Genomic DNA, 16093 nt, shown 5'->3' on the forward strand with positions numbered 1-16093 from the left:
GCAGACTATTTTGACACAGCATAAAATTTATGATTCCTTTCCTCTCTTGAAAACTAATCAGAAAGTTATTTCTGTGAAAATTTGATTCTTAACTGAAAAATTCTAATCTGTTAACTTGTTTTATTTTTTCCTTGATCATCATTTCCCATCACTGGAAAACAATGGAGAATGCTCTTGTTTGCTGATAGTTTCTGAAGCATTTTCCTTCAGTCTTTGGCCAAAATATGCAATGAAATGTATGTTCACATGTTCTGCACAGTGATTTTTGTCAGAAAAGCCATTTCCCGTCAAAAAGATTATTTCAAGGGATGTTTTCACTTGCCAGATTGAGAAGCACATTAATGCTGGGCTGCAGTCAGGAGGGCACACTCATACAGTGGGCTTCCACACTTCTCATGATACTTTTCAACAGGACTGTCACTGGCAGCACAAGGTGCAGCAATGTCAGTTTTAATTAAAACCTTTCGTTTTACCTGCTGCAAGGAACAGCTGCAGCATAAACTGAGAAGCAAAGGCACCACAACATGTACAAGTGCAGGTTTTGTTGAACACAAACAGGAGGCATTACTCATGTGAACTCCACACAGTGCCGATCAGCCCAACAAATTCCTTTTCTCCCGAAGATGCTCCACACAAACTTCTGCTGGTTTCCAAAAATTGGTTGCCAAAAAATATGCAGTGGAGTCAAAGGCACAGTGTGGGTAAAAGTCAGCACGGGGTGGAGAGGCCAACAGAAGTACCTCTGCTTTATGCTGACCCTCGAAGTGATTGCCAATTTGGGCATGCAGAGAAGGGATGGGTGAGCAGCAGGGAGCAGTGCAGAAGGAGATGTTGCCTCCCCCAGTCTCCCTAAGGACCCATTATTAAATAACTGCTAGAGTAAATTGTCAGCTGCTGCTTCTGATAGTCCTCATCTTCTCAGGCTGAGCTCTGGGAGTGAGCAGAAATGCACTTCACCAGCTGTGAGTGGAAAGGACACCACGGGCCACGGAGCCTGGCCTCTCTGCAGCCTGTTGTCCATGGTGATGTCTGGGTGTTTGGAACCCCTTCCCCCCAAAAGAACCAAGGCTGTCTGCGCAAATGTGTGAAGTGAAACACAGTAGGGAGCATGGACGATGCCTGCCCTGTTGTAAGCTGGTGGGGGTGGAAATACCCTGTGTGGGGAGAGGTGTCAAGGACCTGAAAGTGACAGCATCTTCAGGCAGCTGGGTCTGAAGGAGGAGGAGATTTCCCTACAGCCTCAACCTGCTGCGCTCTCCTCTTCCTTGGTTTCCCATTATGTGCAAAAAGAAGGTAAGCAATGTCATCTCTGAGGGGGGGGAGGTCATTCATTCAGTAATGACAATCAAACTGTTATAAACTGGAAAATCGCTAGGTCTGATCTGCAGTGTATTTCTCTTCCTTTACTTGTTTTTTGGAGGTTTTGTTTGCTTGTTGTTTTGTGAGGAATCGCCTTGTGAGATGTGCATCTCATTTCCATGAGAATTTTCTGAGTTGCCCAGGGAAGAGCAACTGCAGCACCTAAGTTACCTTTGTATAAGATAGAGGTAGCAACTAGTTGAGAGACACAAAGGACCTTTGGAGTTTAAACTTATCAGGTGTTCTGCCTAATATAGCTGAGCTAGAATTGATGCTGGCACTGAAGTTTTCAGAGCTGGACTATGCTGTTTAAAATGGGATTTCACACTAATGGGGCTAAAACAAAATAAGGTGTGAGAGGAGATTTCAAAGTGTACTCGATTGTATCAGTCATTCAGTATGAACAGAAAAATTACAAATACAACCAGACAGCACCCTCTTCTGGAGAATGCCATCCATGCAAAACTCATAAATACAGATATTGCAGAAAGTAGAGTGATGCTGGTCCTAAAGGAGAAAGGGAGAGAAGGCAAGACTCAGTAGTTAATGTTTCACATTCAGTTTTCCAAGGAAGACACAGGGGAATATTATTATGCTTTTATTTTTCTGAACGTTTTATATTAAGACATGAAAAGTGAACGGATGCAGTATCAGCTTATTCCAAAATCAGATCCCAGTTATGAAAGATTCCTTTTCATCACAGCTTTACCATTACTGCAAGAGCCTTTGGGGAGGTCACGCACCAGATCTGGGTTAATAAGCTTATGTATTCCATTTTTCTCCACTTCTGAGCATGTTATTTTCTGTTCAGGATGTATGTTCATTAAATAATTTGTGGAGCTGCATTTTATTCCGTCACTCTTTGTGAGCAGCTTGGCTTATGCAGCTGATACTGATAATTTTGCAGCTGATAGCAGGGCATTCAGTGAATGATTACATGGTACAAAAGGAATTTGCTTCTTGTTTTTATCTAACAGCTGCTAACCTGGCTGAAGAAGTCTTTTAATGTAGAAGTTAGAAAGGTTTATCCTGACCAGTGAGGATATGAGCAGAACTTTCTCCCACCGACATCTGACAGTAAAACATTCCTCTTTGTGGCCCTTCCCACAAACTGCAGTTGAGCACAGGGGAAAGCTGATAAAGGTGGTTTTGATGCAGACTGATAGGCACTGCTTGAACTGAAACTCTGCAGTCTTTTTGCATGCACAGACTTCATGCGTGACAGCAAGATTTATAGAGAGAAACTGAAAGAAGATGATTTTTTGTAAGATTTGGAGCATATGAATTAATAAATTCTGGTTGTCCTGGCTCTTTGGAATCCCATTCTGTCTAAATTTCAGTTTTGTTTTCTGCTTTCCCTCCCCAGTAGAGTTGAACCTGGGAATAGCATCGCTCAATGGCTCGTTAGTTTGATAAAGTGGTAAAAGCGGCGATAGCTGCAATGGGTACTTCCAGCTCAGAAGCATTTATAGATCTCGGGGGAATTCTGAAAAACACCAGAAGGTCTTTAGGTACTGAATCACAGGCAAGTATTTTGAATCTTTAATTTTTTTTATATATGCTTTTCTATGAGAATGTCAGAACTAAAATATGGAATATGCTTTTCCCATGTGGTTTCTATTACTTGTAAAGCATTCGAAAGCTTCTAGAATAAAATTACCTCTATGCCCTGCTAGGGAGCAGGCAAAACTCCACTGAGTATCAGGGGAGTCCCTCTGCTGGTGTTTCTTTCCATTTTTAACCCAAATCTAATAATAAAAATGACTGAATATTAGGCCAGAGCTGTACAATCTTAGCTCCTGCATCTATTTGTTATCATGTTTATCCCAGCGGAGCTTTACTGTACTTTTATATTTGTACAAAATGTGCTGAAACAAATTGCACAAATTAGCTGCCTTATTTGCAGGTGTGATGTGTGCATCACCGCCAGAACTTCAGCTTCCTTTCAAAGTTCTTTTCAGAACAACCAATCTGCATTCAGGAAAAGAAAGAATTGAAACAGAAATGTACGGAGATGAGAAGTGCAGGAAGGAAAGTTCTGCCAAGAAGCAACCTGCAAATAAGAACTGTGTTGCAGATAACAGATCATAATAATAATGATGTTTTTATTTTAGAATAGTTTAGAGATACTCCAGCAGAAATCCCAAGTCTACACAACTTACAAAAATGTTAAAGATGGGGGAGGTGGGGGCACAAAACATTTTCTCAAGGACAGCGGGAGCCTGAGCCCATCCAGGCCACCAAAGGCTCCGCAGAAACAAAACTGGGCAGTTTGGGCATGCGCCAATGGTACCACTGCCGTACATCCATCCCGGCACCCCCAGAAGAAGGTGACTGCATGAACCAGGGCTGCCGGGCAATGGAATCACACACTGCGTGCTGCAAAGCGACTGCAGATGATCAGAAATTCCCTGAGTTTAACCCTGAAGCAATAGAGCTAAACATGGCTGGGTTTCCCATTGTGTGAAGGATGCTGAAGCACAGCTGCATGCTTAACCCCAAGAAACGCTGACAATTTCCCTTGTGTGGGTTTAGGTCTGCTTTCTGACAATGAATAATTAGACATCTCAACATCAAAATGCATTTCTGTTTTGTTACAATATTTATTTGAGGCTTAATCACAGTTGTCAATGTGCTATTTCAGTGAATAATATTTTAATATTGAGTTATTTTACAGCTCATGCAGCAGTAAGACATATATGAAGGTACTGGATGATTATTTAGACTTTATTTATTGCAGAGGAAAACAATGACATTGAAAATATTGTATAAATACCCAATACATTAAACTGCAAAACACCTACTGTGCACTACGAATGGAAGCGACGTTATTTGGAAACATTTGAAAAAAATAATATAATTATATGTTATCAAGACAGAGACAGATTACCTATTACTGTAACATAATTAATTTGAGCTCAGTGGATTTCTGTGGCTGTGTTTGTCATTATCCATCAATATAATTACAAAATGCTAAGAATTGGTTTTTAATCTTTAAGTTACTTTAACTGGCTGCTTTTTTCTCCAAATCCACCCTTCATTTGTCTCCATCTTCAACATCTGAAGTGTTTAATTACGATTCACATTTCTTTTTTCATCAGTTCCCACATTCCAATCTCACTCATGATGTTTTCACATCAGGGCATTTCAGAGAGAGAAGCATTCCCTCTTCAGTGGCCACAAGCTTAGAACCAAGTTTATGTTCTTTTCTTGCAATACCTTTGGGGGGTTTTCATATCTTTTTGGTGTGTTCTCCTATATTTATGTTTTTATACCTCTGTTTCCTATTATACATTTTTTTAATCTTTTAGAGCTGTCCTCATCCACGCAGTGTGAAAGGCCATGGAACAGCAAATGGTACAATATTTGAAAGAGATTTCTCTATTTGTCTCCTGCCTGGCTCAGCTAATAGCTCTCTTCCCGTTACTTGGATAAGTTTGAGGTTTCCTTTCTCTGAGCTTGCAAGGTAGGTTACGTTGCCCTGTGCGATCTCGGTGTGCTGAGATGCTCTGTGTGACGGGGCTGGCTGGAAGCTCTGTCGGAAGGCAGAAGTGTGCCCATTTCTTGCCGGCCATAAATGCCTGTCTCCAGCAGAGCACTGAGGCCGTAGCTGTGCAGCACAGTGCCCAGAGATGCCCGTCTCCAAGGCCTGATGAGGTCTGACTTTTTTATGCCTCTATCTGACTTCTTTCTTTTTCTCTCATGATTGACATTTGTCTTTTCCGGGCCTTGTTTGCTTGAGCTGCATTTGTAGGCAGCCTGGAGCAATGCAGTGTTTTCATTGCAGTCAGGTTAAGGGTGACAAAGATTACACATGCATACTGATTTATGCCTTAAAGGCTGGAAATAGTGTCAAGTGTGATCTCAGCTGAGCTCTGCTCGATGACTCAAGTGCTCAGCACAGTGTTATACTCCCAGACATCAATCCTCATCCAGTGAAATGAAAGCTCTGTCCAGAACATCGTTCAATAAAGTCCTGATCTCTAAGTGTTATTAGTTATTAATAAGATAATAATGATACTTTCAATGTTCACGCCAGAGCCAGAATCGAGCCTTTACTGGGCTAATAGTGCTGAAAGGCAAAGCAGTGAGCAGTGCCAGCCTCAAAGAGCAATCTGCAAACGTGCACTGCACAGATGGTGTGCACACCTGTGTGTGTTCTGAGAACGTTGCACTGCAAGGTTGTTGTGCAACAGTATAGGCAGATTATCTTCATGTAGCCCAATATCTTTAAAGGTGGTCTTTACAGAATTATTCTTGCAGATGCCATGTGTCAGTTCTTTGTAAATAGTAGTGGATTGGAAGTGGTATCCTAAAGGTGTCAGACACTTATTAAATATCTCATACTCTATATTAGGCCAAAGTCAGTGCTTATGGACAGTTTTTGATTCTTCCTCTAAACTTATAAGTAAAGGGGGGGGGGGGGGGGGGGGGGGAGAAAGCCAAAGAGTGATTTGAGACCTCATATTGTCCTGAGGTATGAAAGGCCAAGGACTTGAACCTCAGGTGCCCACATTGCAAGCTGCTGGTTCTTCTTGTGCAGGTGTCTTCCCTTTCTGGTTTTAACCTCACATAACTTCCTGGACCTGAAAAGGGCTTCTCAACAAACACAGACATCATCAAAACCCTCATAGCCCTATGGAAAATGTTCGTGTGGCCCCACCTCCTCTTCCCCCACTGAGAAGACAGAAAATTCCCATCTGACTGCATTTGCAGCATTCTGGGAAATACCAGAGATGGGAGAACAAGACGAGCAGTCCAAGACTGAGTGTTTCCAGTTGCTTTCAGCCCTTGCCAGCATAGGAAACTAAGCAGTTTGTTGTGCTCCTGACCAACAAGACAGCTGTCTACAAAACAGCTGGAAGGAATGGTGGAAAGGGGTGGAGGGAACTTCTCTTCCAATGCCAGTTAGCAGTATATTCAGCTCTGAATCCTTTCCCTTAAGTAAACTCAACACATCTCTTTAATATTGTCCAATTTAATAATGAAGCAAATGTTTCTGTAAGAGCTGGTAATGCACCAGACGCGAAGCCATTCATATCTGACTCAGCAGCGCAACCTCAGATCGTCCATGTGTCAATTAAACACTGCTTCCCTGACGCCCAGTCTGAAGCAGCGAGCACATCAGTGCTCCTACCCACTGTATCAGCTGTGGCAGTCCGAGGGGGCACTCAGCCTGCTTAGCTGCCATTGCAGTCTTTGGATAAATGAAAATTCACTTTCCAACAAAACATGCTTATTCTTTTCCAGTCAAAACAAGCAGGCTTGTATTCTAACAAAAAGGCATCAAACCAGGAGAGAAACAGACTGAAATATGTTCCATTATACTCCCCGGTACACCTGTGACTGCAGCTGTAATTGTGGACAGACAGGCAGTCACTGTCAGCGTTGGAAGTGGGTCACGGTGTTCTGGAAAAACAGCAAAATGAGTTCAAAGTCAGCATTCGGTTCCAGGGCTCAGTCTGCACAGTGGAAAAAATAGATGCGGGTCGATTGCTCATACTCAAAGATGTGGTTTCCTTTTGGATATACTCCCAAAACAGTCTCATCAGCACTGAGCACACCCCTATTTCTGTTCTGTGCAGGTACCGGCTGTGTCACCGTGCTAATGTAAACACAGCTGCATTTCCAGAGCCAATGTAAATGCTCTGATTGTTATCAGTTTAGGAAAGGGGGATTCTGATTCTGAAAGTCCAGAAAACCTCCGAGAGGCTTTTCTTTCCAGTGACTTCAGCAGGGGTCAGATTCTTCTTTGGCTGTACAAATGCAGCAAATATATAGGTGGATGTTTGAGATCGGGGGTGAGCATGACTGGAGGACAGGTCAGGGCTTGTGGAGGACCATCAGCCTGTAAGAAGGGGAGTGTAGGAAACGAAGCCGTCTTTCTGGCAGTGACACCCGTGACAGCAGCCTCGTGGCTCCCAGCACTCGGCTCGGGACCCCGCATGACGCTGCGCGGAGCACTGCGCTGCTGGCGGCCGAGTCCCGCGGGCGGCTGTGGGCACCGCAGCACAGGGACGGAAATCCATCGGAGCGCGTCCGCAGGACGGCTAACGAAGGTGGGAAGGGGTCTGCAGGGAAAGACGTGCGGAGCGGCCGAGCTCGGGCAGCACCGCCGCACCGCTCCCAGACGCGCGGACCGAACGCGGCCGGGTAACGCGCGCTCGGTACCGCCATCCCTCGGTACCACCGCACCACGTGCGCCGCGCCCGCACGGCTGCCGGCCCCACGAGCCGGGCGCGCGGCAGCGGCAGGAACTGAGTGCAGCCGCGGCCCCGCCGCCGCCACTGAGCATGCTCGGCTCCTCCACATCCGCCCCCGCTCGGCCGCCCGGAGGCGGGGGGTGCGGGCACCCTGCCGGCAAGGAGCCCCTCGCGGGCGGCGGAGGCGGCGTGCGGGGCTCTCTCCCGCCATGAATCCGGGCGGCGGAGGGGCGGCGCCGGCCTTCCCCGGCCCCGTGCAGTGTAAGTGCCGCTGCGCGCCGGCGGGTATGCGCGCTCCGGGGCCCGCGCGGCGGAAGCCGACTGGAGCGTGCGTCCGGGCAGGCCCCGAAACCTGAGTAGCTCAAGAAACGGGCGGGAGCGGAGCCCGGGAACCTGGCTGGGGGGGAACCCGGGAATCTGGGTGAGCGGAGCGGGCCGCGGGACGCCGGGAGCGGCGGGAGCGCCGGGCGGGGCGGCTCCGAGCGGCGGGCCCGGGCCGGACCCCCGCGGCGCCCCGGGGCCTGCAGCGAGATGCCCCGCCGTGGGAGCCGCTCACCGCGTCCCGCGGCTCCGCCCCTCGGGCCCCGCGGCGGTGGCGGTGCTCGGGCCGGGTGGCCGCGCGCTCGGGGCGAGCGGAATCGGCCGCTGTCAGCTCGGCCTGAGCTGCCGGTCGCGCCGCTGTGCTTCCAGTTCCAGGAGGCACCACGGTGCTGGTGGAGCTCACCCCGGACATCCACATCTGCGGCCTCTGCAAGCAGCAGTTCAATAACCTCGACGCCTTCGTGGCCCACAAGCAGAGCGGCTGCCAGCTGAGCGGCGCGGCGGCCGGGGCCACCAGCACCGTGCAGTTCGTGTCCGAGGAGACGGTGCCTTCGGCGCAGGCACAAACCACGACCAGAACCATCACCTCGGAGACACAAACCATCACAGGTAGCGCTGCCAACCTGCCGCCCCCGCTGTCACCTCAGGGGTCACGTTAGGGGACGCAGGAGGTGCTGCGGTCACTTGAGCAGAGGAAGAAAAACGGGTGGTGTGCGACCTTCTTGGTGCTGCTGTGACAGCTTCGTTTGTTAGCTGAGATATCAGAACGGCTCTTGTCCAATGTGTTATGTAACCATGTTGTGCAAGCTGATTAAGATGGGCAGTACTTAAGGAGAGCAGCCAAATTGCCGTGCAGTTTGGCTTTTTTAAGAGTGCTCTTGACGAGGAGCAGGCTGGGAATTGCAGTCAGGCTCTCACCCAGGCCTGCATTCCCACCACTGCTCCCAGGGCTCATTGGCACACAGAGTGTTGCTCAACATTTCTGCCTTTGCAGAGGCTCGAGGGAAGCACTGATCCTGCAGACGTTGAAATAGAACTGGAATTTCCTTCCATGGGTGAAGGTTATTTATTTCAGACTGAGGCCTTACTAAAATCCAGATCTTTTAAGCTGTGTAGACAGATTAGCACAGAGAATCTGGAAGGGCAGTGAAGCAAACTGAATTCAGGGCTCACTTCCAGGAATTTTTGTACTGCAATCCTTCAGCTCAGTGTGGATTTTGGATGAGTCGCTTTTCTGCTTCCTCTTTACTCACCTTTAAAATGAGAGCTAGGACATCCTCCTGCTCTTTTGGGTTATAACATTTAATTAGTCTAAGAGCTGGTACCTGGGCTGACAGAGTTTTACCTGTTACGAGTAACAGCTGAAAGCAGTCCAGAAGGAGGCTGAACTTTTATTTGCACAATGCCTTTTGACAGCATTAGCCATGTAAATATGCTGCTTTCTTTTTTTCTCCTTTGGGCTGTAGCACAGCCAGCATTGGAAAAAACAAACAGAACTTTGTTAGTGAAAGAGCTGGACAGTGAGCAGAAGACATAGAACACTTAACAGAGCAGCCAGATAAGATTCAAAAAGGGAAACAGGTGGGCCTGCTTAGGGTCATAAGAGGTCCAGGACAGAGTTTTCAGCTGACAGCAAGGGAGAAAAAAGCCTTTCTGCTTTCCCTCACCACCCTACTTAGAAGAAGTCTTGAAGATAAATGTTGCTAGAATAAAAACAATACAGAATGGCATGGTTGTAATTAATGAGTGTCCATAATTAATGAGATTGGAAAATATCTGGAAAGATTTTACTGATTGGACAAGTTAATGTTATCAAATTGAACTATTCTACATGTGTAGTTTCTGCACCAGAGTTTGTTTTTGAGCATGGCTATCAAACATACCTGCCCAGTGAGAGCAATGAGCCTCCGGCTGCTGCTATCGTCTCCACACCACCGAAAGCACGTTCAAGAAAGTCAGCTTCCTCGCTTACACAGAAGAAACTGAACTGCTGGTATCCAGGTAAGATGTGGACTGTGTTGTGCGTGTACTAGCAGTGTATCAGTAGTAGTTTGCTATTGATTTCACACACCCTAGGCTTTGGTCCTGAACTGTGATGTATTCTGGTGGTGCTTCGACAGGCTTGTGTACAGACACTGGCCTAGGCCTGCAGCCGTCACAGCGTGAGGACAGTCTTGTCATGTTTTTGCTAACTGTTTGTTGTTAGTCAGCGTTCAAGAGCAGGTTGGGTGGGGCTTTGAGGAACCTGGTATGGCAGAAGGTGTCCCTGCCTTTGGCAGGAGGTTGGAACTGAGTGGTCTTTGAGGTCCCTTCCAACCCAAACCATTCTGTGATTGGGTCAGTTAGCATGTCTGTAAGGATAGGCTGAGTCAAAGTATTTGGAGAACTTAACAAGTGAAGGTCATACAGTATGCAGTAAGTACATGGAGACACTCATGTAGATGAGTAGTGATATTAATGGGAGCAGAAGTTGAGGCTCTTTCTTTTGTAAGCCCGCCTTCACTTGATAGGCACGTTTTGGTTGTGTAGGTAATGATAGATCTGTTGGTTTGTTTACTTGCTTTGACAACACAAGTGATGCAGGAAGCAGTTACCCACCAAAAATGCTCTTGAGAAAAAACAAAATGCCCAGAATATGGTAGTTTGCTGTTATTATTTTGTTAGATTTTTCCATGAATGTAATAGTGTGCTTTTCTTGATGTTCCTGCTGTCAGGTTGCCAGTTCAAGACTTCCTATGGTATGAAGGACATGGAACGTCATCTGCGAACACACACAGGTTTTTATGGTTGCTTTGTTTTACTTTTTGTTGGTTTCCTCTTTTTGGCTCCTTACCCAAATGCCATATCTGTAGATAAATTAGCTAAAATACACACTTCTGTACGTTCTAGAATTGCAGTTCTTTGTGACTGAGGAATGGCCCCTTTTTGGTAAGCCACGGTGTGCCACCGTGGGCACTGTGCTCACAGCTGTGAGGCACAAACACTGTAGACATGGCATAGTTAAACTGAGATGCAGACCATGTGTTTATCAGGTGGTGTGTAAACCTATTTTGTTCCCAATATCAAAAAGTTATTTCAGTGGTTTACCTGCCTTCCTTCAAAACACCGATTTCAAAGCTGTAAAGGGAAAAAGTTCCTAAGAGCCTTCTGAAGCCTTAGCAGACTGGCTGATAACTGAAATCCTGTATCCAGTTTTTGAAAACTAATCATGTTGCTGGTTGGAAGTGTTAGGGGGGTTTGTTTTTCAGTAGCATCCTTATGATGCAAAAATTCATCATGTTTGGATGTTCTGTTTGTTGCAGGAGACAAGCCCCATAAGTGTGATGTTTGCAACAAATGTTTCAGTCGCAAGGATAAGCTGAAGATGCACATGAGGTCTCATACTGGGGTGAAGCCTTACAAATGTAAGCACTGTGACTACGCAGCTGCTGACAGCAGCAGTCTCAACAAGCACCAGCGCATTCATTCCAATGAGCGTCCCTTTAAATGCCAGATCTGCCCTTATGCAAGCCGCAACTCTAGCCAGCTAACTGTACATCTCAGATCCCACACAGGTAAGCTTATACCAAAATTCATGTCTGTAAAAGTTTGAAAGCCATTGGGAAGACGTTTAAAAGGCAGGCAGGTCTTGTCACGGTGCCAGGAAGCGCCTGTTTGAGCTCTCAGAGGCACGGAGGCATCAGGCTGCTGTGAATTTCTTGGGATATAATCTAGTGGGACAAGACAGCTCTCCTGAAAATACCTAGAGGCAATTGGAAGACAGATCTGACTCTTGGTAGTTGTTCTTCTGATTTTGGAATTTGATAGAACTTAATGGATCAGTAAATGACTAGATCCTTAGTAGCATCAAGGGTCTTATCTGTGTCTCTCAAGTCTGGTCCACCATACAAGGAATACTGAAATTATTTTTGAACTTTGAAATTGCAATTCAGCCTCTTACATCAATAGAAGCTTTAGCTGCAGAGTTTCATTTCTTTCATCAGTAAACTTGCTAGTAATTAGCAATTTAAGTTGCACCTTTTTGGGCCTTTCTTTATGGCACCTTACATGTGCAAGCTGATAGATATTAACAGTGGAGTGTGATCAGCTGCAACTGTATTCTGCCCACATCGTATTCACTCTGTGGATAGGAAGCTTTAGCTTCCAGGCTTATAGACATTGTATCATCTTATACTTAACCTATTTGTCTGTTTCCTTTTAATCAAATTTCACGTTTATAGGTTGTCCTTATGAGAGATTTGCTGTACAGTTCCCTTTGTACACTTCTCTCTGTATGTTGTTTTTCACCCAATTCAGGTTTTAGTTTCTGTGTTGTCTTTTATGTATTTGATTAGTTCTGTGAATTTTAGCTGCAGGGTGGTTATGGTTCAGTAATTACTAGATTAGCTTTGAACCTATCTTGCATCTGATTCTGAATTCAAGTACTAAACAACATTAGTTCAGTTGTGTGCAAGATGGGGTTTATTTTGAGTAGATAAAAGAAGTAAATCCTGGGTGTATTGTGAGGGAGGGGAGGGTTAAACCAATCTGTCTCTAACAGAAAGGAATCTTTTATACCTCACAAATCTGCTGTGATGGAACAGGCAGGACTGTCAGGGAGCTGCTTTACAAGTTTCCTTCTTTCTGTCGCTGCACACGAAGATGTGATGGTCAGTTAAAATAGTATGGGGTTTTATGGGAAGTTATCTCCTAAGTTAGTAACCTCAGTAGCTAGAGAGTATGGTTCTGCATTTCCTGCATGTAACATAAGAGTGTGCGTGTATACACATTTGTGCCCATGAACAGAGCTGCTCTGATTTGGGCTGTGGGAGAACATCTGAAGGCTCGTGATACTCTTTTGGGGTGTTAAATATTGCAATAGTTGGAACAGTGTTGCCGATGAGTGTTAATTTTTCATGCTGTTGCAGTTAAGAATTTGGCCACAGTTTCAGCTAAATCAGTTTGGGGTCAGGATTACTCATAAAAATGATGCAGTTATGAATATTTTAAGTATCTGTTTGCGTGGGTGTGAACCAATACTGTGTGGATACGAGCTGATACTGGATCTTCTTGAACCTATAGAAGATTATTAGCTGTGATGCATATACCACATATTTGCATGCATGTTTCAGTAGTCTCCCATTTCTCTTTTTCAGCTTCTTGTTTGTGTCTGTGATATCCCCCACTTTTGTATAACTGTATTAGCACTATTGTGCTGCAGTCTCCTGACGTTGTCCACACACTTCCCCATATCATGGACATAAACTTTCAGTACTGTTCTGTTTCTGTAGTAGCCTGAAACTTACCTGGGCTCAAAGTTAACCCAGAAGTCTCACTGCAGATCTTGTACTTCAGGCCTGAGGTGTGCGTGTGTTCATGTTCATAGACTTCAAAAATACAGCAGCCGTTACTTTATTTTAAATGATGTTTTTCAATGCTAATTGAGGCACTGTTGCTAAAGGGGGCCAAATGAGAAACTCCAGTTGCTTTGTGGAGTGCGCTGAACAGTTTTACAAACAAAACAAACTAGAAATTGAGATCATCTGAAATACAAATGAAAACAGTCAGTGTGGGCAGGGATTCTCTTGATAGTCTGCACACAAATATGCCAGCCCAGGTGATAAATCCTGTGCTCCTAACGTTCCCCGTGTCTTGAAAATATACTGGAAGGTTACAGATATTTAGAACAAATCAACTGTACATATTTCACTATAGCCTTGGTCTCTCAAGGAGAAAAATGGATCTCTGTGTCTCATCTGTAATTTGAAATATGTTCCCTGTTGACAGGAGACGCTCCTTTCCAATGTCAGATGTGTCCTGCTAAATTTAAAATCAACTCAGACTTGAAGAGGCACATGCGTGTGCATTCTGGTGAGAAGCCTTACAAATGTGAGTACTGTGAGGTTCGGTGTGCTATGAAAGGAAACCTGAAATCACACATCCGTATAAAGCACAGCATGGAAAATACTCTCAAGTGTCCGGAGTGCGAGTTTCAGTGTGGAAACAAAACGAGCCTTCGACACCACATAAGAACTCATCAGCCCGAGCAGCCAGTGAAGTGCTCAGAGTGCAACTACTCTTGCTCCAACAAGGCAGCTCTGAAAGTGCACGAGCGAATTCACTGCAAAGATCGTCCTTTCAAATGTGAGTTCTGCAGCTTTGATACCAAGCAGCGGAGTAACCTGACGACTCACGTGAGGAAAGCTCATGGAGACAAAGTCAAGACCAAGAAGCAAACTGTGGAGAAGAAGGAAGGAGATAGGCCAAAGCAAGGCGGCTCCAGGCAAGTTGCCAGATTAGACGCCAAGAAGGCATTTAAGTGTGATCTGTGTGACGCCTCCTTCGTCCGAGAAGATTCTCTTAGGAGTCATAAGAAGCAGCACAGTATGTACAGTGGATCTAAAAATAATGAACTGGCTGTTCTGCAGCTCCAGATGGATCCCAGCCGACAGGCCAGTGCCCCGATCACCGTCAGTCACCTCCAGGTCCCAATTCAGGCTGCTCAGGTTTCTCCATACAATGAGGGAAGGGTCAAGATCATTGTGGGTCACCAGGTCCCTCAGGCTAACAGTATAGTTCAGGCTGCATCAGTGAACGTTGTGCCCCCTGCGTTAGTCAGCCAGAATCAGGAGGAGCTCTCGGCCAACAGCCGCTTGCAGCTCCTGGGCCAGGTCAGCTTGTTGGCCCCGCCGCCGCCTCCCATCGCCCAGAGCGAAGCAGGGCCTGTGGCCCAGCCAGCAGTTCTTCTCACAACCCATGACCAAAGTGATGGAACTGCTCTACATCAGACTCTGATTCCTGCTGCCACTGTCAGCAGCCACGAGGCTTCAGCAAACCAAGCTTTCATCACCAGCTCTGGAATCAGCTGCGCTGACTTAGAAGGCCTTAATGCTTTGATACAAGAAGGAGCAACAGAAGTGACTGTGGTTAGTGATGGAGGTCAGAGCATCACAGTGTCCACTTCAGCCCCTCCTCCTCCCATTTTCTCTTCATCCTCTCACACAGAAGCCCCTAAGCAGACCTACTCCATCATTCAGAGTGGAGCCCATACAGCTTTACTGTGTCCGGCAGACTCCATACCAGATTAGCCACAAAGTAACTAAGCAAAGTTCAGCAGAATCTTAGAGGGTGTAAATGAATACAGAATGTGACCTACAAAGCCAAATACTGACATGCACATTGTACTTGTCTGTACATGGAAACATACATCTTGTATGTGGAAAAGAGGTGTGTATATTTATATGCCTCTATTGAAATTGAAGGATGTGTCCTTTGTAAAACGTGTTGCATATTTCACTAAGCAGTAAGCTTCCCAGAAGATGATTCTCATATTGTGCTGGCTAAAATAAGAAAACATCACCTTATGATGAATTTTCTTCACATCAGACTACTTCTTTCCTGTATACACAAAAAGATGCAGGAAATAGATGGTCCAAGCCACTCCAAAGTATATCTTCAAGTAAGGCCTGTTTCAATCGCATGCTGTGTATGCATTGGCTGGATGTGGCCAGTAGCTGATCTGTAGGAAGTGTCTACAACCAGGACTCATGCAGGCCTAGTATAGGTTATGTGACCTATTCCTTAGTATCAGTAGAAGCTGGTAGCATGTGATGCTTGATTTGGAAGTTCTTATGCAGAAGACCAAATTAATTGTTTTTAGAGGGCAAAAGAATCAGTAATTTACTAAGTTTGTCAGCAAGATCACTGTTGCAAATCATACCTGTGGCACAATGATCTGTGTCAGTTACCTGTGTTTTAAACAGAACAACCACAAATATATTTTCTACAAATGCTGCTTAAGTTTTGTTTTCATTGGGATGGTACATGCTGAAGCTGCATGGGTGGAAGCAGTCCCTTCCATGTTGGCACTGTTCTTTTCAAGTTAAAGGGGAAAAAGGAAAAAAAGTGAATTCATTCAATTAAAATAAAAAGATTCTAATCCAATGTTTGCAACTCTAGCATTGCATCACAAGATGGTAATTTGCCATTAAATGATGTGCATATCTAGAATGAATGAATGCAGGGCTGTATTTTGTATTACACAACACTAGAGCTATTTGACAGGTGTTCTTGTAGCTAGTAATACCTTCACTGCAGTATTATCCAGCTGAAAGCAGACTCTCAGCTTGGGAAAACAGACAGCTCTACAGGTCCTGGATCTGCAGAAATGAATGATCATTTCACAGCCAGGCAGCGTCCCAAGGACAATTGTTAACATGCATGAAGGCTGG

At 45.4% G+C, this 16093-nt stretch overlaps 1 protein-coding gene across 1 annotated transcript; it reads left to right on the forward strand.

The window, feature by feature from the left end:
* The first annotated feature begins 7667 nt into the window (after positions 1-7667).
* Positions 7668-15806, forward strand: ZFP64 (ZFP64 zinc finger protein). Its single transcript, NM_001030869.2, has 6 exons — positions 7668-7823; positions 8253-8492; positions 9723-9884; positions 10598-10660; positions 11186-11437; positions 13650-15806. The coding sequence occupies exons 1-6, from the start codon at positions 7772-7774 to the stop codon at positions 14948-14950; spliced, it is 2070 nt and encodes a 689-aa protein (NP_001026040.1). The 5' UTR covers positions 7668-7771; the 3' UTR covers positions 14951-15806.
* The last annotated feature ends 287 nt before the right edge of the window (positions 15807-16093 follow it).

The sequence above is a fragment of the Gallus gallus genome, chromosome 20, assembly GCF_016699485.2.
Source record: "Gallus gallus isolate bGalGal1 chromosome 20, bGalGal1.mat.broiler.GRCg7b, whole genome shotgun sequence".
NCBI classification, from domain to species: Eukaryota; Metazoa; Chordata; class Aves; order Galliformes; family Phasianidae; genus Gallus; species Gallus gallus.